We start from the raw sequence: 23,059 nt of genomic DNA on the forward strand, positions 1-23,059 counted from the left end.
CCAAACCAGCACAACACGTCCCAACCACGCACCTCACACAAGTTCCCACTACACATTACAGCAAGCTCATGAAACGCCTCACCACAACACACGTGTGCTATACGCCACCAGCCCCTGTAAACGTACCACCACAACACCCACAAGTCAACACCACATGTCTGCTATACACCACCAGTACCAGCCTCCACCACAACAAGTCTGCTACTCACCACCAGTACTAGCCCCCACCTCAACATACGTGTGCTACACAGCGCCGGCATCACTGCGCATCACACAGACAAAACCCTAACAAGTTATGACCACAACAAACCTCGGCTGTACTTCAACATAACTCAACGACTCATCGAAGCAACACCGGGTACCCCCCAAGACAGTTCAACCCGCATAAATCTGCAGACTCCATTCAACAGCGCATACTCCCTCTCAAAAGAGTACAGGCGCCCCCTCCCATCACTACACCTCTCCCCACGCACCACAGCATGGCCGTGCACGCAGCACCTCGAAGTCCCAGCGCCTAAACACAGGTCCCAGGGGTGCCGCAAGTGCAGTGGCACCGGGGCTCAGAGGTGCACACATCACTTCAATTGAGGGGGAGGTGGCAGATGGGCACGGTTTCCTCACTTGTTTTAGGACCTGTTGCCACACAGTCCCATGTGACGCGTTACCACAACAGACTCTGCCACACACCAACCAATGCCCAGAACATCTTCACACCTCACAAGACATCACAAGAGCCAACCACACGTAAGCACACACCACTAAACAACCACGCCAGACCGCACCAACCACAAGCTCTGACAAACCCAGAATATATCACAAAACTACCCCACACCGTGCAAACAACCTCAACAACCCTGAGGCATATTTCTGCAACCCAAGATCTCGGAAAGATAGCACAGCGAGTTAAGCTCCTGCTGCCGTCCCATCCGCAGCGGCTGCCAGCGCCATGAGGGCGGGTGTGTGCTTGGGGGTGGGGGAAGAACTGCCCTATCGACCAAACCTCCCCCTCTCCCCCCACGCCAAGGGCCCTGGCTCACCAGGGACATCTTAAGGATTTTGGGCCAAACGTATTTGGGGGCCCCTGTTGGGAATAGTTTTGAATTCATGATTCAATTTCAGCTCTTTCATGCAGTTTTTAGCTAGATCACTAACAAGCGCACTCGTCCAAATTCTAAATGCGTTTACATCAAATATTCAAGGTTGGTGATGTGTGTTTTCAGTATTGTAACATAGCAGTAGCTCACTAATATTGCTGTAAATAATCTGTGACACCCTCCCGTTTCTTATCTGTTTTTTTGTATGGATGGTGCATGAAAGGTAAACACAACATTTCTCTGCAAAATGTCATTGATAGACCCTCACATATCGCCCACAATAAAAATAAATTAAAGGAAAATTTGTATTTAAAATAAACTGTTTAAGAATTCGTAACGTTCATCAGGCAAGACTCTCTGCAGAACAGAGCTGGCTCTATCAGGGGGCCCCATGAACGTATGGGGTCCTGGGCTGGAGCCCACTTTGCCCCCTGCCTTAAAATGTCTCTGCGGCTCACATCCACCCCTGGGGTGGATGGGCACTCTGGGCAGCGACCCGATGGGATCTGGTCAGTTGGAGAGAACTGATAAATATAAGATTTGGAGGCGGGGAGGGTGTGTCATAGAATTGGGTCTTCCACACAACTCGTAATACACACCCACCCCAAACCCAGTTTGCTTTTCTCCATCACAGCGCTTCTATGCATTGCGATCAGTGTACAGCGCTGTGACTTCGTACACTGGTATGTAGCGCTACGAACTCTCTTCACGGCATTCGGGGGGTGGGGGTGGCTTACCTCGGTGCGCCCCCCCCCCCCAGCTGAGGGATATACAGGCCAACAGCAGCACCGCCAGGGCTAATAAGAGCTTCATGGTAGTCCGGTCGATATCGGCCACAGACCCCATAGAACTGTGTGTCTGAGTCCGTCCGAGCCCACAGACTGTCCTAGCCCAGGGAGGGACTGCCAGAGACTGACTGAGCCCAGAGTCCATCCGAGCCCAGGGACCGTCCCCAAAGAAACCTCGTGGCATGTCAAGAAGCCTTTTACTGAGCCCTGCTCGCCAGCCCTTGTTGGCTATCTGCCCAGCCTGTGATGAGTTTGGACTGATAAGAGAGCTTTTCTCCCCAACACAAACATCTACCAAACAGGATTAGACTGGCTGTGGGCACAAAGCAACTGCCCCCCCCCACCCCCCCTGGTGCTCACCTGAAGTGTCCCACTCCCTTCCAGGGAGGCGCACTTTCGCTTACATTCATGACAAAACCAGTTTGGGAACTTGGGCAGATTAAATTGTCTTCTGTGTATGTGTTGGGGGGGTTAAAGGGTGGGTCATAGAAGAGGCAACAAGTGAAACCGCAGGTGGCAGGCAGCCTCAGGGCCAGTAAACCTCCATCAAACAGCCATAGGGTGGAGGGAGGCTGCTTGCTTCAAACTCAGCCACTCTCGGCTCGCTGGGAGTCACATTCCTGTTCATCATTTTTTCGTCCACCGTACAGGTCTAGGCGAGGCATGGCTCATGCGCATTACTACTTGTGATCCCTTTTAAGATTGAGAATGCGATTCAATGAGGTGGAAATGTTTAGGTGGCTTCCAAACTTGTATCGAACCTAACACAGTCCAGACAAAGTACTGTACGTATTCAAGCACTGACTGAGCGACCACAAACGAGTGTGAAAAGCACACAACAAAGTGTGTGGTGCATGTTTTTCACAGGGTAACAAGTGTGATATGAAAGCAGATTACCACATAGTTTCTTGAGAATGTTCAGGCGTGTAAAGTTTTAGTTGTAAACAAAGTTAGAATAAACATTTGTGGTCCATAAGGCGAAAATGTCATCTGCGTTTCGGCTCAATAGGACAATAGTGTCTTCATCAGGGCTTATTACTAACAAGCATTTGCAATGCAATAGGTCTCGCAGTTACCCAAGTTTAAGCTAATGGCATTGTAAATGACCATGCCTTTGATTTAGGTTTTAAAACGAAAATAAAAATAAAGGCATTATTTGCAATGTCAATAGCTCAAACTCGCATAAATGCGAGACTTATTGCATTGCAAATGCTTGTTTAGTTAGATTTGATGGCTGTGTCCTTGCCTTGTCAGTTGCCTAACCTGTGCAAAACGTTAATTTATTATAGGTTGAAACACTGGACAACTATAGGTAAGTCATTAACATAGTCTTCCACTGGGTGACCAATGCAAAGTAGAATAAGTATAATTTGTGTAACTTGAAATGATGTACATTTGTTACTACCACTAATCTGCGTTTTTTCTGCTTGCATTTAGGTTTTTCGCCCCTTTGTAATGGTAGTGATTGCGGCTATTCATCTAGCATGGAGGGCAGTGAGACGGGATCTCGGGAAGGCTCAGATGTAGCATGCACAGAAGGAATTTGCAATCATGATGAAACCGGTAATAATGAAATTAGGCAATTGGGCATTGCAGTTCTATGCCATGCTGTGGTCAACTACTGATTTGAAAACGTTTTTTATTGAAGGTGAAGATTTGTGTGTTCACCACTGTGATGATAAAGACGATGATGATGGCGATAGTTGTTTGGAATGCTGGGCCAATTCAGCAGAGGAAACTAACCTGAAAGGCAAAAATAAAAAGAAGAAAAAGAAAAGCAAACTTTTCAAGTGTGAGATAGAGCACGTAAGAACAAATTCATTATGTTCTATTTACTATACCTTCTATTATAGCATGATCTCATTGGAGACGAAGTTTCTTCTGTGCATGCTGAAATAGTTATCACCCAATCATTAGTAGTTTGTTAGAGTTGGACATAAATGTGATGGATGAAATGCTGGAATTAGTCTGTCTCATTGCCTTGTGTTGAGAAGCTCCCTCTTGACTTGAATGCGGCTTGAACTATATTCATAGATTTGTTAGTGCATGCAGGTCCAGTATATAAGGCTTCTTGTTTTATTTTTACAATTCCAGTGTGCAATATAGCAATAATACTAAAATTATCACTTAATGAAATCAATGCTTGTTTTCTCTTGCTATGCATTTTAATATTACTCATCTTTCCCAGAGAATATTCAAATGATTGTGTTGTCGTAGGAGCAAAGGTTTTTTTTATTTGACATTGCCAAATTGTCCAATAATTAGAATTCAGTCATATGGGGGATTTGATTTAATCATTTAACACTCCTTTTAAGTGTCACAATTTTATGTTTTGAAATAAGCCAATTTATATATTTTTGTAGCAGAAAACTTTTATTGTACCATGCTTAGATACCAAAGAGAAAGTAAATGATAAAAGCAGAAAGGACTGATGAGGATTGATCCCATAGAGTGCTCACAATGTTAGATTTAACAATCTTATAGCCAGTATTTTTGTTTTTATTTCTGATGATCAAGGCGAGAGAAAGCTCATGTTGCTTGAGTTGTAAATGGGAGAAGAACGAATATACGGGAAGGTGTGAGGTATGTGAAAAGTTTTGGAAATAAGTTACAAATACCGTGGCCAATGACTATGGGCAGTGAGCATTTTCAACCAGACTTGGGTCTTCTGCTATATGGGGTCAGAGGAGAGAATTCCATTTTAAGGTAACACTGAAATTGGAGTCCTGAGTGATTTTGTAGATGGTTGTTACAGCATTAAGTAGGTGGTTATGAGATAGTTGGTGTCCTGTAGTTGCACAATTTTTGCTTGGAAAGGTCATATTTCTGATGTAGCTTTTTCAAGGGTAAGGACATATCTTGTTCGACTGATTGGTTAGTAGTAGATATGCCTTTTCCTGATTGTCTACCAAAATGGTATGTCTATTGTGGTTGATAACCTTCTAATTCTACAAGATTTTCTTTTCTGACTAGTTTGATTTAGTGTATTGGTGAAGTTTTTTCACTTAGTCTTGACTGGTATTTTCCATGTAAAAAGGAATTGAAATTTTCTTTCACTGAAACATTGCAGCAAGAATTTTTTTTTCATTGTAAGATAAAGCAACTTATGCGAAATAAGCCTGTGTGTTCTGTTTAACAAACATTAATACTGTCTAGGCATACCATTCACCTAATCCGTACCAGTGTAATAAGGGATAGCAGCAATCTTCACCTAAACGTTGACTGGTGACCCTCTGCAAAGACTATGCCTCCTTTTTTGACATCATGTGGCCCTTTTAGAGTAACATTTGACCCTTTTGAAGTAGAATTTGATTTTCCTAGCATCTGATATTATGCACCAAATAGCGATTTCTGTGACAGTGGTCCATTTGTGGAACATGCCATAAAATAGCATTTTTCCTGCGGTCCTGGAAAGAAATGTTTGATGCACCCTGTACAACTATCTCTGGGGATGCCTTTTGGAACAGAGGTGAGTGTAAAGAGGATCTTTTCTGGATTAATTTGCAGTGCATTATTCTGCCATCTAACAAGTTGGATCCAGAATACTTTGGTTAGGCTTTTTTTTTTTTTTTTTCTTGGATGTCAGAGGTAGCCATTTGGTGCTATGTCCGTACCCCAATGCCGTCAGACCTGCACCCCGGAAGCCACTGTTGTGGTAGCCATCTTCACTTTATTTTTTCTGCCAGTGGGTCTGGAAGCATCAGCCAAAGCTCTGCGCAAGCCAAGAAAAAAGAGGACCGAGGTCAATGGATCAATAAAGCCAGCAAGAAAAGTTATACTAAAAAACATACTTTTGCAGAGAAAAAATGAAGATCACAGTAAAGTAGGTGCACCACAGGGGAGGGCGACCACGCGGTCAGAAAATGCACCGGCAGGGGCCAGAATCCATCAAGGAAAATGGAGATCACTCTTTAGATTCTGTCCCAAGTGCCACCATAAGTTTGCCCTGAAGGACAACAGTCAGGTCTGCAATTTCTGCTTGCTGAGAGATCAAGGCACTGAAGCATGCAATGCATGCACCAAGTTTCTCCCGAAGACACTGTAGCAGGCACACTACACCAACATGCAGGCACAGAAGAAGGGGAGCCCATCCTTAAGTGAATTCAGTCTGTTGAATGAAGAGGAGAACAATATGGGCACAGAAGCAGCACAAGCTGAAGAGTCCAACAACTGGGGGAGAAGTCTTCGACCTGGAGTCACATGTCCCATTGAATAGACAGAAGGGAAGGAGAACACTGAAAATGCCCTAAGGTAACTAGCAAAAAACACGGGGGAGTGGACCAAAAAACGTTTGACTCCGAATCCCACGCAACTGGCCTGATGCCAAAAGAATATTCGACTGGAAGGAAAGCAAAACACTGAGCCCCAGTGGTCCAGTCACAGGAACACTTAAGGAGGACACCATACTGGAGATGTGTTAGGCACCAAAAAACGAGCTAGATAGGGTGAAGGAACTGATAAGACGTCGAAGCTCGAGCTCCAAAGATAAGACCGCCAACCTCGATCGACGAAGACACGGTTGAAATAAAGAGAAGACTGCTCAAACCCAAAATGGTGGCAATTCTGCAAAAGGGATTTCAAAGCATCCCTTTGGGAATTTTGAATCCTTTTGAAGGCTTCACGCAACTGCAGCAACAACAAGGTGATGGATGGCATGCTTGAATTAATCTCAGTCACTGGCAATTGCCGGGCTGAATCTAAGACCATCGGTTTTTGCTCACCATGCCATCTCAGTTTGGACCAGCCATATGCGAATGAGACTTGACCCTGTTTCCATCGGATCAGTCTAGCCCAAACTGCCTGGCCAGGTATTCCCTGAACCGGAAAACAAGCAACCCAGAAACGTATTTGCCCTTAACATTGATTCATGAGCCAGATATAGCTTGATTTCAGTGGCACAATGAGAATGGGACCTGTGTCTGGGCTTACCCATTGCACTTAGTGTGGCTACTCCAGCAACAACAAGGTGATGGATGAAATGCTTGAATTAATCTCAGCCACTGGCAATCGCTCGGTGCTGCATCCCAATCCATGATTTTTTCGCACACCATGCCACCTCAGTTTGCACCCAGCAATATGCAAATCAAACTTGACCCTGTTCCAATTGGAACAGTACAGCCCGAACTACTGGGCCAGGTCCTACCTGAGGTATTTGAGCCCAGAGGCAATGGAGAAGGTCTAACTCGAACCACCGACTACACGAGTCGCAAGAAGGAGAACAAGAAATGTTCTTCAGAGACAAAGAGCTCGAGGACCAGGGAATATTTCAGGGCATCAAATGCGTTGACGACCAGTGGCAAGACCTAGCAACGACTCGACGGAAATGGGAGTTGACTCCTATCTCTTGAGGTCATCCCCTCCAGACTACTTTGCCATGAATAGTTCAGTGGTAGAGAGGGTGGCGAATAGGTAGGGAGTATAACTGTAGGAAGAGAAGACCAAGAAATGCTTTCTTCTTGAAACCCTTCTATCCTTGAAAGGCAAAAGTAAATATCCCTCTAACCTGCCCAGCTTTCGGGATCTGGGAAGAACTGCTTTCATAGAGCTAGCAGGGTTGAAAAGAAGACTAAATACGATGCAAGGACCCACTATTCATCCAAGTAAATGCATTGGCAGATTCTATTATTGTGGTCACAGCAAGTTAGAGAGCCAACATCTCCACATCTATGGGCTCATCCCAGAGAAAAAGTGATGGAGGGGCTTAAAATAAAGAGAGGTGCAGCAGCAGAGTGGCGGATTACTAACTCCATTGTCCACCTAAATCACTAAATACACCCACAAATATTGGCAAGAATTGGGAGAACTGATGTAACACCTCCCAGAGCAGTTCCAAAGACGGGCAGGGGCGCTAGTAGAAAAGACCATCACCAACATGTGCTTTAAGTCTGCCCTTGATGCCGCGGACACAGCCTGCAGACAGATGGTCACAGGCACAACCCCAAGGAGGCATGCCTGGCTCCTTGTATCTGGGTTCAAGAGCGAAGTGCAGGCAAGCATCATAAATACACCCCTCACCTGAGAAAAGCTGTTTGGCTCGTCGGTGGATGACACACTGCAAGAGCTTAGAAAGGCCAATGACTCTACTAAGGCCATGGGGGCTGTGCAGTTTCAAGGTCACCAGCAGAGAGGGGCAGTCCCCATGAGGAGACCAACTGGAAGAGAACGTTTCTAGAGTCATCCTATCACAAGGCATTGAAACAGCAGCCATCAACACAACAGTGGCAGCCCCAAGCAGTCCACCCCCAGCCCTTTTGTGACAGTGCAAGAGTGAGAGACCAGCTACTCAACTAGTGACTGCTCTTACCAGCCTTCCCACAACATAACACCAGTAGGGGCAGATGGATCTTCAATATTATCCCACATGGTTACTGCATAGAACTTATAAGTCTGTCACGAGGGATTAGACCAAAGAAAACTCACTCAGAAGAGTAGAGGTGTTGCCTGCAACGTGAGGTGCAGGAACTCCTAGAAAAGGGGACAGTAGAGAGAGTGCCTTGCCTATAGCAGAAGTCAGCCAAGGAAACAACTTGTACTACTTTGGCCCAACACCGGAAAAGTATGCGACTAATTCTGGACCTCTATTTCTTAAACAAGTACATAAAGACTCATATATTCAAGAAGGCCACCCTGCAGGAGGTTATCCCGCAGCTGTGGGAAAATGACTATATAGCAACCATAGACCCAAAGGATGCTTACCTACACATTCCCATGAACCACAAACACAAAGGGTACCTAAGGTTCGTAGTCCACAAGAATCACTACCAATTCGGTGCTCCCCTTCGCAATCCAGTCAGCACCCAGAGTGTTAGCAACATGGTTGCAGTGGCAGCCCACCTAAGAAGGAAAGGAATACATTTCTACCTGTACCTAAACAACTGGCTAATCAAAGAAAACTCATACTCACAATTCAAAAGGATCATCAGGACAGTTATGGACACTCTTCAGACTAAGATTCACAATAGACCAAGGAAAGTATTCAACTAAGCTGGAGAGCGAGAAATGTTCCTGGAAGCAAGAATTAACTTTGTGGAGGCAAGACCCTCCCCTACCCTCATAGGATTCAAGCAATTACAGAACAGGCTCGCCGCTATTGCAAAGGGTAATCTCTGACAGTATCAACTGTGGGAAAAATGATGAGCATAATGGACGCATGCATCACACACGCAAGACTACATATGAGGTTACTTCAAGAAGTGATACAAAACAAATTGTCACGGGCAATAGAGAGTTGGGAACATCTAGTGATTGTAACACAAACTGTGCAGTAAGAGATGACATGGTGGAAAGTGGACAACATAACAGTAGGTAGGTCATTGAAGCAGCCGGCTGTAGTGGTGCATCTTAAATGGTCTAGTGGGTGCACATGGGAGGGCTAAAAATCAAAGCAATTATTGAAAGCGGAAGAGTTGATCAAACACACAAATGTCCTGGAGCTAAAAACGATCTTCCTGCCCCTGAAGGCATTCCAGACGCAAGTGAGAGTAAAGACAGAGCGGATCCAAACCGACAACACAACCACATTGTTCTATCTGAAGAAGCACGAATGGACAAGGTCCCATGTGCTGTCAAAACTAGACCAGGAGATCTGAAAATGGGCCACTCAGAGAGGAATAACCTTGATAAAAATACATTGCCAGTGCTAGAAAAAAGGGAAGCCGACAGACTAAGCACACAAGCATCCATACCACACAACTGGGAGCTAAATGAACAAGTGCTTAAAGAGGTGTTTAGGCAGCCGGGTACTTCAGAGATCGATCTGTTTGCAACTCCAGAAAAAACAAAATGTCAAGACTTTTCATTTAGTCACCTACAACACTGCTCCCAAAGGATGGCCCTGTCGATGAGTAATCAAGGAAATTTGCATGCACTTTATCACCAATTGCACTCCTACCTCTAGTGATAAACAAGCGCAGTCACAATTGACACTGGTTTTATTTTTATTTTTTTATTTTTTAGTAGGGTTTTGATTGACAAAGTAGTCACGTAATAAATTTCAAAACAATGCAGTGATCCTCGCATTCTCACTTCCACCACCCCACTCCCCCTATTGTATGTTGCAGACAGTTCCTTAAGGCGCATGTTCTCCATGGTTCCAGGTAGCTGTGTCTTTCTTGTCCCTGTGCCTTCTCTCCTCCAATCTGTGGTATCTCTACTTCGCCGTCATTGTCTATTTTCTGTGCCTCCATTTCACTACTTCCCTATAGCATTTCACATTTTTTGAGACATCTTTCATCATAGACTACCTTTTCCGGTGCCCTACACAGGCCCATTCCAGCTATCCAGTCTTGTAGCCTCAGGCATAGTGTGCTGCCCCACTTTTGTGTAATTACTTTCTTTTGCTCTTAGGTTGGTCAATAATTGTTTACATTGTGTTGTGTAGGAGTCCCTCCAGATTCACAATATTACCAATGGAGCTTGTGTATCAATACATAATCCTGTGACCTCTTCTAGTGTTTGACTCCTACCCATATATATTAGGAGTTGAGGGCATTTCCATTGTGTTTAGAGGAAACCTCAGTTCAGCATACATTTGTCAACCCTGGCCCTTTAGGTTTGGTGCAGAAGCACTCCAGTAAACGAAGTCCTAGGACTTTCAATTGGATTAAGCGGAAGCTCACCTTTGTGGCCACTTCTCTTGGGAATTGTAGCGCATCCCTCCAATCGCCCTCATCCAACGCCCCTCCCACTCTCTGCCAATGTGTCCTTAGCTGTCCTAATTCTCCTTAGATGGTTCCCCATCAGTGTGTCATAAATGAGTGAGAGAGCCTTCATAGTCACAAGTAACCTGCTTTCCAGGAGGAAGTCTTCTTTGGTCTCCTTTCCTGGTGGGATCCTTGCTTGTAATTTATGGTGCAGTTGTAAGTATTTATATGTTTGTGTCATTTTCCTATATATTCGACCCTCGTGTGTTCAAAGGGTACATTAACATAAGCATCCCATATGTCCTCCAGGGAGGAGATGCCAATTATGTCCCATTTGCTACTTATACCTGGGTAGCCTTGAGATGAGGTCTTGTCTCTTGCCAAGCCACAAGGGTGTTTTCGCTTTTAGTCTCCTGTCCCATCCCATTTCTGTAGTCCGCTTATGCCTGATGGCTAGGACTGTTGCGGTTATCGTGGGATGTCTACTTCCACCATCCCCCATACAGTTCGTGTAGGTAGTCTTTCTTTCCCAGCTTAGCCCAGTTCCTTCTAAATGCAGGGTTGTTTAGTGGTGCATAAACCCATTCATTTATGGTGGTAACCTGGGCTGCCACATAATATTTCCAAATGTTTGATAGCACTTTGCCCCCGTCATAGACAGATCTTTGGAGGGTGAGCAAGACTTTCATTGGTGCGCCATCCAGCCATGTAGGGACCGCAATCCATTTATGATGAGGAAGAATGCATCAAAGAGGCCCTATGGCCTATTTTGCAATATATAGTTAAATCTGGGTAGTGCGAACATTTTAAATAGTACCACAAGCCCATAATAAAGAGCGGTAGTGTCCTTCAGTGTTTTATAGCCTTCTTGAGTCCATAGAGCTACGGGGCCAGATAGTCTCTACAGAGCGTCCTCTCGTATTGGGATATCCATATTCCCAGATATTAAAAGTGTGGGGTGGGAACGCAGGAGGCAACGGTAGCTCTTTGTTTATTGGCCATTCAACTGTTGGGGGGGATCAGGGATTTCTCAGGACTAGTCCTGAGGATCTTCTAGAGACTTTAAATATCTCAAGTCTTACTAGGTATACCTCTGGTTCTGATGAATATACTAGGATGTTACCTTCATACAGAGATGTGCGTTCCTCCCACTTTATAGAGATGAATGCCTTTTCGCATATAGGGATACCACTGCCAGTGGTGTCTTTACCCCCTTTGCAGAAATAATGTTATTATAGCGGCACCAAATGTTTAATTCCCAAATCTATATGGTATGAACCCTTTTGAGGTCTCGCCTAGTGACGCAGCGCGAAGCGCTGTCGCTAGCGAGATCTATTGTTACTGACTTGCTTCGGAAGGGAGACAGGAGATGTGCACGCGCAGGACAGACTGCAAATGTGAACGCGCCCTTAAACACGCACATACAGACACGCGCCATGTGCACATCTCCTGTCCCCCTTCCGTCCACGCAAGCCAGCTGCATGCAGTAAATGCGCCAACAAACACACACGCACCAGCCGCCCCCAGCCAGTACACGCGTACTCGTCTCCCTCAACGCGCACATGGCGTGCTTGCGCTTTCCCTCCCTCCCGCGTTCCAGCCCACAGTCCGCCTTCTCTCACGGACTCTGCGCTTTGTTTATTTATTTTTTTAACTTAAAAACTGAGCGCGGCGCCTACTTCAGGTACACCGCGCGTTGTTTATTTATTTTTTTAAACTGTAACACTTTTCCTGCTCAGTCAGGATTTGTTTAGTGGGGTTAGCTGTTGTGACAGCTTATAAATAGTAACTATCCGCGTTGCCATGTTAAGCAGAAGACACTGGTTTCCAGAGAGCTTTTTTTTCCCTGTTTGTTTTCTGTCATCCCATCACGTGCTCCAAACTGTGCTGCCCGTGGATGGAGGCATCCCTGCGGCTGGCTTGGTACACTTTGGGCCCGGCCAAGTGCGAGCAGACTGCCCATCCATGGCAGAGTGTGTTTTTGAACCCTGCGGCTTCAGTTGAAGGAACTGCCCCCTGGTTCCAGAATCCAAAAGCCGTTACCGGCATCGCTTAGTTTGGTTGCCTTTCTGTCTCTGCCAAGCGAGTGCCAGGCCAAAAGGTAGTGCGGGGACCTTGTCTCGGAGGTCCGATAAGATTCTCGTACCCCCGTGGATAGATGCATGATGCAACCCTTGGACTGGTTTCTATTGTGCGCAGTTGAAGATGGAGGAACTACCGGCAGACGGGGCGTCGTTCGGACCTTACTGTCTCTGGTAACTGGACAGCGAGGAAGATCGCTGATTGGACAGAGTTTGGAGGTCTCGCTTTTGCACTCAGGGCAAAGTCTTCCATTTGTTTGACTAAAACATTTTGTAATGCAAACATTTGTGAGATATTTCCTTGTTTGAAGTGGCGTGGGGGAGGCGTTTCCGAAAGGGAATGGAACATACGAGCTGAAGACTGCAAGGACAAGTGTGCACTCCAGCACAGCATGGATGGTAAGGAGGAGGGTTGGCACTGTAACGCGTCGATTGTGTGCCAAGGAGTAGCCTCCAATCCACCCACTGCTTCTAAAACCACCTTCTCTAGCCGTAGTTTTGATAAGTAGGAACTAACCTTCCTCGCTTGCCTAGCGTAACATGATTATAACGTTCGATTTTAAGGAGTACAAACACTTTCTTACGCCCATACGAGTTTTTGGCATCTGGCTAGAACTGAGTGGGGGCATATTGTAGGCGGCGACGTATGCTTTACTCTCCGGTATCAAGGGACCTTGATACTCCTGTGCAGGATTGTGTGCTCGGCGCGGATGGTTGGCTTACCACAGTATGTCTCCTTCTCTGTTTTTTGTAACATGGAGAGCAAGTGAGGGAATATATGCACATATTTAGGTCGAGCATACCAGTCAGCGCAGCAGTCTAGTTTCAAAAGACCTCTTGTGGGCTTACTGAGATCTTACCTGGAGGTAGAACAAGCCCATTGCTTACCATTGGTTTGGCTTTGTCACTCTCATTTGTTCGCTCCTTATCTAATGGCTTTCTGCGTTGCAGTTTGTCAATCGTGTGTTTGTCCCTCCCGTCGAAAATAGCCTCTTTACCATCTCTGATGGGCTGCCTTTTATACCTTTCACTGCTGACTTCCAGCAAATTGAGTTTTTTTTTAATGTAAGCACTCTTGTATGCTTCTATTCACCCGCCTGTACTACATATTGCTCTTTGTTGCCCATATGATTTTCTCCACCGGACTCCATGTTACTCTTTATTGCCTGCATGCTTTCTCCCCCCAGCACTTGTATTCCTTCCTCACCCATCTGCTTCTCAGTTTTCTGCTCTCTGTGTTGATCTCTTGCGGTTGTGCTTCCCTCCCCAGTGCTTCACATTGTCGTTTCTCTGTGTGCTTCTCTCCCTCCAGCGTACTTGTTCCTCTCTCGACCATGTGCTTCTCTACCACCCGCTCTGTGTTACTCTCTCAGCTGTGCGCTTCTTTACACGTTGTTCTTCCCCATCATTTGCTTCCTCTGTGTTGCTTACTCCTCCCCTCTCCAAGTGCCTCATGTCATAAGGCTTACATTCCAGATTTAGATGTGAAAACACACAGTTAAATCCAGTTCATACTTGATGTGAGAACTATTTCAAAACTAACTTAATACGCTTTAAGTAAAAGGAATACTCAGTCCCGTAGTAACCTCTAAATGGTTGACCCCGTGATCTGCTTACAATGCTGGAACTAGATCAGCATATGTATGGACCTTCACACACCTAACAGTTGTATTTGGGTCTATAAGAACTCCTTTCCAAACGTATCACAAATACTTAGTGGGCTGAGGGTTGGTAATCAATCACGTTTATTTCGGGGATGATCCCCCATTAAACTTACAGTGAAAAAGCAAGATTATCATTTACATTACAAAAATGCTTTACGATTCAGGTCTATGATTAAATGTATTTCTATAGGTAGTATCTAAGGTCTAGTTATTGTATCCTCTATAATGTACTCCAAAACGGGGTGATCTTTTTTCATATAATTCGTAATGGTAGCCCTCAAACGCCATGCAGAATGTAAACATTTAGTCTGACAAAGGACAATGACCTCTCTAAGATTTGACTTCAAAATTCTGAATGCTGTGGAACAATGCCTAACTCCCGTTCTAAATGACAATGCCTTTTATTTATCTGTTTTTAAAACCAACACATAGCTAAAAGGTTTGTCATTTACAATGCCTCTAGCTCAAAGTCTAGCAAATGCGAGACCTATTGCATTGCAAATGCTTGTTAGTCTGGGTGCACCAAATTCGAGATCATTCCCCACAACCTATTTGCCAGTACTTTGGCCAATACTTTAGTGTCTACATTGAGTATTGACATTTTCTGGTATGAATCCCAGCTGTCTCTGGGTTTTCCTACCTTGGGAATTAGAATGAGAATTGCAGTCAGTGCATAAGTTCCTGGAAGAGTTCTCCCCTGCTGTATGCCTCAACATACATCTCATGTAACGGTGTAGTTATCCTGCTAGACATTTTCTTGAGAAACTGCACCAGAAGCCGCTTCAGGCACAGCAATTCCCCAGACTAGGATTGTGTAAGTGCTTAGTGTACCACCTCCTTCATATTGTTGCCTTTGAGCTCCATGGCCTTGACCCTCTCCAGTCTACTACCTGGGCAATTGCAGATAAACTGCTGCAGTTAGGACATCAGTAGTCTTGTTTTCTCTGCATAAAATCCCTGCATGTAGTCTGCCATTACTGTTTTGTGTCTTCCAGGACTATTACCTGATGTGATTCTTGACCTTTTCCGTATTACAGAGTCATGCTGGAAGCTTTCATGCTTTATGTCCTGCTTCTTATACCCGTTTGTCTGGCTGTATACATTGTTTTGACTTAGTCGGTGGGCAGTGCAGTCTGTTTTAAGAATCATGTTTTTCTTTTTTTCCTCTGGGGGCACTTGGACATATTCTTCCTCTGCCAACCAGCTCCTTCTAGGTGTAGGCATAGAGTTCTCTCCCTTTTGTTCCCAACTTTGCCTGATTTTATCACTCCTCTTATCATGGCCTTTTACGCCTCCCACAGTATTGCAGCATCTTTCGCTGTGTCATTCTTGATGGTAGTAGAGGTCTTTGACTTCATCTAGGCATTCAAAGATTGCTGGAAGAGAAATGTTTCCTCTTTGGAGATGATATATCCCAAAAAGTTTAACATGATAAAGAATTTTCCATTGATCCAGATTAAGTTTTAATGGAAGCTAGCGGCCTGGACACTTCTCCAGAATGAGAATTTTTGTCCTCAAAAGGACTTTCAACCCCAGAACTGACTTATACAGTAGTACAAAAAGCAACTGAGATGTTACTTACCTTTACGAACCACAGAAGTAAAGTTTAATCTATTGGTAGAGGGTTTGACCGAACCCATCCTATCTGTATGAGACAAACCTACCACTGATACAGCGGTCTCCAGATCAATAGCAAGACGCTTCAAACCTGTCCCTGTTTACCCAGTATTCCTGCCGTCACATCTGCCTCCTGAGAGTTTGATAGTTCAAGCCTTTTGCTCATCACAGTTGACTCCTGGTTCTTTCCCATTGGCTGCCTCTGGCCGAGAATCCAAGAATATGGAACAGTCTGCTAAAAACTATTCTTGTCAGTTAGCATGGCACTGAAATCTTTAAACGTCACATGCCTCTTAGCAAACACATTCATGTATTACTAGACTCAGTACAGAAAATCATTCAAAAATTATCTTCAGAAGACCAGGTTAATTTTTCTGAACTAATAAGTGATGGTGAAGTGACGGATAGACAAGTCATTCAATCAGGTCTTAACACATCTGACTCAGTCACAAGGGTTATGGGCTCATCAGTATCAGTACAACGCTACACCTGGTTATGAAACTCTGGTCTTTCCCAAGATGTCCAGAATACTCTTATGACTACCCTTGTGTAGTTCACTTTTTAGAGCAAAAGCAGATTCTGTTTTAAAACGATTTAACAAGAGTAGAGCTTCAGCATGTTCACTTGGCCTTCAAACAAAAACCAGAGACTACCGGCAATTTAAGAGATTTCGAGGTTAAGGGGATTCTCATTTTGAAGCAGACTGCAGTATTCGGCACAACTACAGCCACAACAGCAGTTTTAAAATCCCTTTTTCAAAGGTTACAGAGGGTGTACTAGAGGTCGACTGAGCCCTCATACTTCTGCCTCTCCTCCTCAGCCTGCACGGGAAAGCAGCCCTAGTTAAGCCTTCTTGCACCACACTTTAGCAGTGGAAGGAAGCGTCTCTCAATTTCTACATCTTTGGAGGTCTAGAACATCAGATCTCTAGGTTTTCCAAATTGTGTAAATGGGGTATACCCTCTTCTTCTGACACTCCCCTGCCTTTTGCCTTTCTGACCCCTCATCCACATCCAGTGCCTCAGGAACAGCTTTTACAACAGGGTGTCTAATCCTTAATCTAAAGGGTGGTTTGGAGTTGGTCCCTGAACAGGAACCAAGTCGGGGATACTATTCACAAAATTTCCTCATCTCGAAAAAGTACGGCGGTTTGCATCCGATCCTAGACCCCAGTATGCTGACTGGTTACTCCAGCAGGAAAAGTTCAGAATGCTGTTCCTAGCTCAGGTTCGTCTAGTGCTCACAGCAGAAGACTGGGTGGTGTCCGTCGACTTGAAGGATGCCTACTTCCACATTTCCATACTGCAGCCACACAGGAGGAATCTTCGCTTCATGGTGGGATCCCAACATTATCAGTTTGCAGTCCTTCTGTTGGGTCTCACTTCCACCCTTTGAGTGTTCACAAAGGTGATGGCAGTGGTAGCAACACATCTCAGATGATTTGAAATTTTAATATTTCATTACCTGGACAATTGGCTCATCAAGGCCAGCTCTCCAGATATCGTGTCTCACCACTTGCAGGTAACAACTGGGTTGTTGTATGACCTGAGGTTTTGAATCAACAAGTCCATATACATCACCTGGTACCCTCTCAGCATATACTATTCATAGGAGCAGTACTGAACACCTCATCAATCTTCCCTTCCCTCTCCCTTAGAGGGTTCAAAACAATCCGGGTATGATTTGGATGTTACAGAATTAAGGAGGAATTCCAGTCCTGAAGGCTAATGCCTGCTAGGTTCATGCATCATGCATTCGGTTAGTCACACGCTGGCATATGACGGCCCTCCAGTTGTGCCTCCGAAGGTATTAGTTCCAGCACAATGGAGATCAACAAGCACCCATCAAGATCTCCAGGGACTCTGCAAAGGATTTACAGTGGGGATGAAAAACTGCACACTCTCTCAAGAGAACCTGTTTCAGTCCCCCTATCCAATGACAACACTTTAGGGTTTGGAGTACATCTGGAGGAATTAAAAATTAAAGGCCTTTAATCTCTGTAAGAATAGATTTCTACACATCAGTCTGTTGGAATTGGGTACAATCCATCTGGCTTTCCAAGGTTTTCTCCCTACACTAGGCAGTCAGTGTGTTTAGCTTTTTGGCAGAAAAGGTTTGGACCGACAACATTACAGTGATGTGGTACATCATCAAGCAAGGGGGAATAGCGTGGTCTCCTATCTGCAGAGAAGCTCTCAGATTTTGGTTTGAAACGACCAGATTTGGGTAATGCTCAGCATACACCCGGACAGACTCAGCTGGCATTACTCTGCCTATCACGAGTGGCGTCTCCATCAAGTAGTGGTGTTCTACATCTTCCATCTATGGGTGACTCCCGAGATAGACCTCTTTGCCCCTTAAAAGAACACCCACTGCCAGCCGTTCTTCAGCTTCCAATATCCAATGCAGCAAGCATTGGAGTATACATTTCAATTGAGCTGGAGCTCTCACCTTCTGTTTGCTTTCTCTCTCATAGCCTCGATTCCTAAAGTGCTGAGGATCATTCACCTAGTCCGGGCCCAAGTCTTATCGATTGCAACAGACTGGCCAAGAAGGCTGTGGCATGCAGACCTTATTTACTTCTCCATGTGTACTCTGCTTCGTTTCCCTCACAGGGCAGACCTTTCGAAGTCGCATGTGCAGATCTATACCCCCACCTTCAAAGCCTGCACCTACATTCCTGGATATTGAACAGGGCAACCTGAGTTCTTTTTCTCTTAATCCTGAAGTTGTGGAGATTGTTTTCTGTTACAGAAAACACTCCACCAAAGAAATTTATGCTAGTACATGGACTAAATTTGTCAAATGGTTTGAGGATAATTCTTTAGATCTGCTTAAAACTCGTCTTTCTGATATTCATTAGAACGACCGGCCTTCACAGTGCTACAGTTAAAGATATTTGTCAGCCCTGCTTTGTTTGCCTGACCAAACGTTTTGTAATGCTTTTCTGGTGGATACACTGTCTACTTGCAGATTTCTCACCGACCGACTCTCCTCTGTCATGTCTGGCACTATCAAAATAAACATTTCCATACATTTAACTATTTTGATGTCCTTTTGAGTGGATGATAACTGCATCTTCAAGTCAGTGGTGTAGCTAGGAGGGGGTGGGGGTGTGGTCTGTCCCGGCATCACTTTTTAAGGGGCGGTGGCGAGCCTGCAAGCGCAAGGTAATTTTTGTCTTTTCTTTATTCTCCCTTGTCGGTGTTTCAAAACTCCCGTCCCCTGCTCTTTCCAGCATTAGGCGGCAAACTAAGGGATCGTCCCTGGCGTCAAAAGCTCTAGCTACGCCACTGCTACACATTTGATGTTAGTTTAATCCTTTCGCCTTTGTGGAATGTTAAAGGTATAGAAACTGACGTCATGCCGATGGGTGCGTTTTATGTCTCCAGTGACTTCACGTGACACCGCTTGCAGAGCCGGTTCATACCTGCACCCCCTTAGCGGTGTGGGAGAGCTATTGAATAGTTTACAGTTCAAGCTGACACAAGGTGGATGTTCAGAAAGTGAATAATCTGCAGGTTGTGTATCCACCAGAAAAAGCGTTATTGAGAGTAAGTAACTGGTTGTTGCCCAACTAATAACATTTTATAAACACACTGTACTGACTTTGCTGTCTCTGCTAATTTGCAGTGTCCTAGTGTCTCTGTTTGAAGCTTCCCGTTTAACTGAGAAGAATTTCGGGGGATTGTACTGCAAGACTGTGCGGGCGAGCCAGTTTTCCACTTAGAGCCTCATATTGTGCCCTTCTATTTTCTCAGGCCCCCACCAGCCTTATATAATTGCGCCTGGATCTTCCTTCAACGTCCTTTAATCTGTCCATCACAGTCCAGATGTCTTTGAATAATCCTTGTGCTGCATAAACTATGACTCTTGCATAGTTCTGTAAGGTCTGCTTTCCCACCCACAGGTGACATGGGTGAACATGGGTTCATGCACCAACAATGATTGTGAGTGTGAAAGAGAGGTTATTGTAGCCCAGCAAAACACTACTGGATGTATAGTTGAAAATGGAGGTATTGCTTTTGGTTTTCTAACAATCCCTAGGTTGGAATCGGGGGCACTGTGTTAACAGTAACAAACCTGTAGCGCTATTCACAATATCACACATGCACTGCACTAAGAAGAATGAACAATTTTGAGTAAAAATAATTATTACAGAAACGTGTTTCTCTTCCAGGGGATCTTCATCAATAGTCCTAAGCACTGAATATTCCCGCCCATGCGCGGGGACTACGAAATACACATAAAGAAATTGTATATGAAAATATATATATACACACACATACTATGGGCGTCCGAATACACATAAGGAAATTATATACACACACACACTCACTCTAAACTTGCTGGTTTCACTGTCCTCAAAACGATGTCAGTGGTGCACCTTTGAGAAAGTTCAAGGCGAACAAAACATGTCAGGAATGTTGACTGCATTTGAAATAAAATGGATACAATCGTCATTGTGTAGTGCGGCTGGTTCTCTGTAAAAGGAGGATATATATATATACACTCAATACAGCCTCCCAGAAAAAAGAAAAATACTAAGGCTAACCAATGCTCTGAAACTTTGTTTTTGCAACAAATACAAAACAACAGGGGGACAAGGTGGCACTTCAACGTTCTATAATGAACAGCAGAAAAATTGTCCAGCAAAGAATACAGGCATTGTAAGCTCATAGGCTCCATTGAAAGCTTTACAGCATAGAAAATTAAAGCAATTGCAAGCAAAACTGGCACCATGCCTTTAAGGTAGCCATGACCCCCAGCTTCCCATCGTGCCTCAGGGCTGACAGGTCAGTTGTTCTTTCCGGCTACTTCAGTCAGGACCCTGGTTTCTCAGCTACACATTTTTTTGAAACTTTTCTGACAAAAAAAGGTATCCATTTTTGCTGGAACTTCTTTTATTTCGACATCTAACACCTGTTGAAGTAAGGAGTTGCCTTTTTTCTAGCAGGGTTTTAGCTTTTTCAGTCAGAGGATGCCTTCTCTGTTTGATGCTTGCCCTTCCTGTGGCAAAAAGAAGGCCAAGGCAGATTCCCATTCTGTGTGTATCCTGTCTTCCTGAGTCTTATTGCCCTGAGACCTGCCAACACTGCCAGAATTTGTGAAGACGCACTCTCAAGGAGATAGAAATAATCAGTCTTACTGGTCTCTCTGAGGAAAAATGTGAATACCTCCAGAGGCAAATAGCATGTGAGACAGAAGAAGAGGCCCAGGTCGACTTCAAGAATTAAAGTTCCGGTCTGTTCTTCAGCGTCGGGCTTGGCGTCAGAAAATGCCTCAAATGACGAAGAAATCTGCTATGGCTGCCCCTCCGCCGACATCACCGTCGAGAGCCTCGGTTGTCGTAGAAAACTTAGAAACAAAGGTACGTCTAGTCATACTCCAGCGTCCAATCCTACGCTACCATCATCCTGGCAATGATCTCCATTGGTGCCGGTTCATCGTCCAACATAGAGACATCACTCTGTCATCGCCGTCGTTACGGCATTCGACGTCAAAGCTTAGTCCTCCATTTCTGTCAACTAGGCAGCGGGCAACGTTGAGGCCGAAGTCAGCTAAGACGTCCAGAAGCGATTACACGTCGAAGCAGACTCCTCCGTTGCCTTCAACTAGGCCGCGGTCAATGTCAAGGTCTTGCTCTGTCACAACGGCGTCCAGAGGAGGTTCCATATCAAGAAGACTCTCCTCTTCAACTTCTTCCCGCACAATGTTGAGGTTCTGGTCTCCGTTGGGTAGTCCACTCCTGACATTAAAGCACCAGTCTGTCAGCGGGTCATCGGTCGACATGGAAGCAGAACTCTCTCTCGACGTCTGCTCGCACTCCGACGTCGAGGCCTAGAACTCCGCCGGTGGAAGTCGTAGTAGCACATATCCGCTCAAAGTCGATGCACTCCCATCTGCCGACTCGCTGCTCGCCCTCAGCGAGGCTCCGCTCCGCATCAAAGGGCCTCAGAGTCTTCAGTTTTGCAGGCTGGATCTCCTTGTTCTCTCTCTTGACGTTGAGAAGCTCCTCTTCTCCGTCTCCAGAACGACGAACACAGAGGACCACTCTGTAGACCATTGTTCCGCCTGCGCAATGGGAAGAAAGACACAAATCTGCTTCCTTCACCTTTCTCACAGGTGGCTCCTTCCAGTAGACCACTGGCAGAAAGCGACTTCTTCTCAGATCCAACAACCTCCTGCTCGATAGGTCTCCTGGTTTGTTTGGTGCAGGCAGTGGTTCGTTCACCTACCACGCCTTCCAGGGGTTATCAGAGGATCCGGTCCCCATCTCCACAGAGGTCCGCTTCCCGTACCCAGCACAAAATGCGTAGATAACCTTCTTGGTCTTCCTCCTCTACGCATTCTTCTAAGAAATTATTCTCCCACACTAACACAGTCCACTCTCAAGAATATCGCCTGTGGATGACATCGGCACTTTTCCCAATGTACTGGCAAGGAGAGCACAGAAATTGAATATCAAAATGCCTGCTCCTCAGAAATAGTCAATCATCTTTGAGACATTTCACTGGAGATCGGTGTCAAGACCTCTGCTACCTTTGGTTCTGGGCTTTTACAGCCGGTCATTGTGAGAAAGTGCCATCTTTCTTGCATGGTATGCCCCCACTTTTTGCTAAATTGCTGAATGTACTTTGATTAAGTGTACCCTGGACTCCTGCCAATCAGGTGCCCAGGGCCTATGTTCCTTCCTTAAAACACACAAACTCCCAATTGGCAAACCCTAGCCACATGTCAGCCCCTGGTAAATGGTACCCTAGGTACCCAGGGCCTTGTGGCCAGGGAAGGCCTCTAACGGCTGCAGCACTCGTTGTGCCACCCTTAGAGGCCCTGTACCCTTACACACACACACTGCCTTTGCAGGCTGAGTGTCTGGGTGCAAGACAAAACAAAGAGTCGACATGGCACACATCTCTGTGTGCCATGCCCATCACCTACACTGCCAAGGCATATGTCAGTCACCCCTCTAGCTGGGTGCCTTACGCCTATGGTGTGGGCACAGGAGCAGGAGCCCTGTGCCCCTACAGTACCCGGGTCCATTCCTGGGCACTGTAAGTGCAGTGCTGCCATTTAAGAGTACATGGTGCTGAGAGCTCGTCAAGCACGAGCTCCACAGCACCATAATGGCAACACTGAAGACTGGTAAGTTTGGTATCAAACTTCTCAGCA

General features: G+C 45.4%; 1 protein-coding gene across 8 annotated transcripts in view; it reads left to right on the forward strand.

The window, feature by feature from the left end:
* Nucleotides 1-23,059, forward strand: part of GGNBP2 (gametogenetin binding protein 2) — a 407,447-nt gene that overhangs the window by 319,826 nt on the left and 64,562 nt on the right. For 4 of the 8 annotated variants that reach the window (XM_085649454.1, XM_085649455.1, XM_085649458.1 and 1 more), the window contains 3 exons: nucleotides 3,320-3,445; nucleotides 3,531-3,688; nucleotides 4,400-4,465. In XM_085649454.1, coding sequence (XP_085505580.1) covers nucleotides 3,320-3,445; nucleotides 3,531-3,688; nucleotides 4,400-4,465 — 350 coding nt within the window. The remainder of the gene's footprint in view (nucleotides 1-3,319; nucleotides 3,446-3,530; nucleotides 3,689-4,399; nucleotides 4,466-23,059) is intronic. The other 4 variants (XM_085649456.1, XM_085649457.1, XM_085649461.1 and 1 more) reach the window with 1 other exon arrangement.

Source organism: Triturus cristatus, chromosome 3_2, assembly GCF_964204655.1.
Source record: "Triturus cristatus chromosome 3_2, aTriCri1.1, whole genome shotgun sequence".
NCBI classification, from domain to species: domain Eukaryota; kingdom Metazoa; phylum Chordata; class Amphibia; order Caudata; family Salamandridae; genus Triturus; species Triturus cristatus.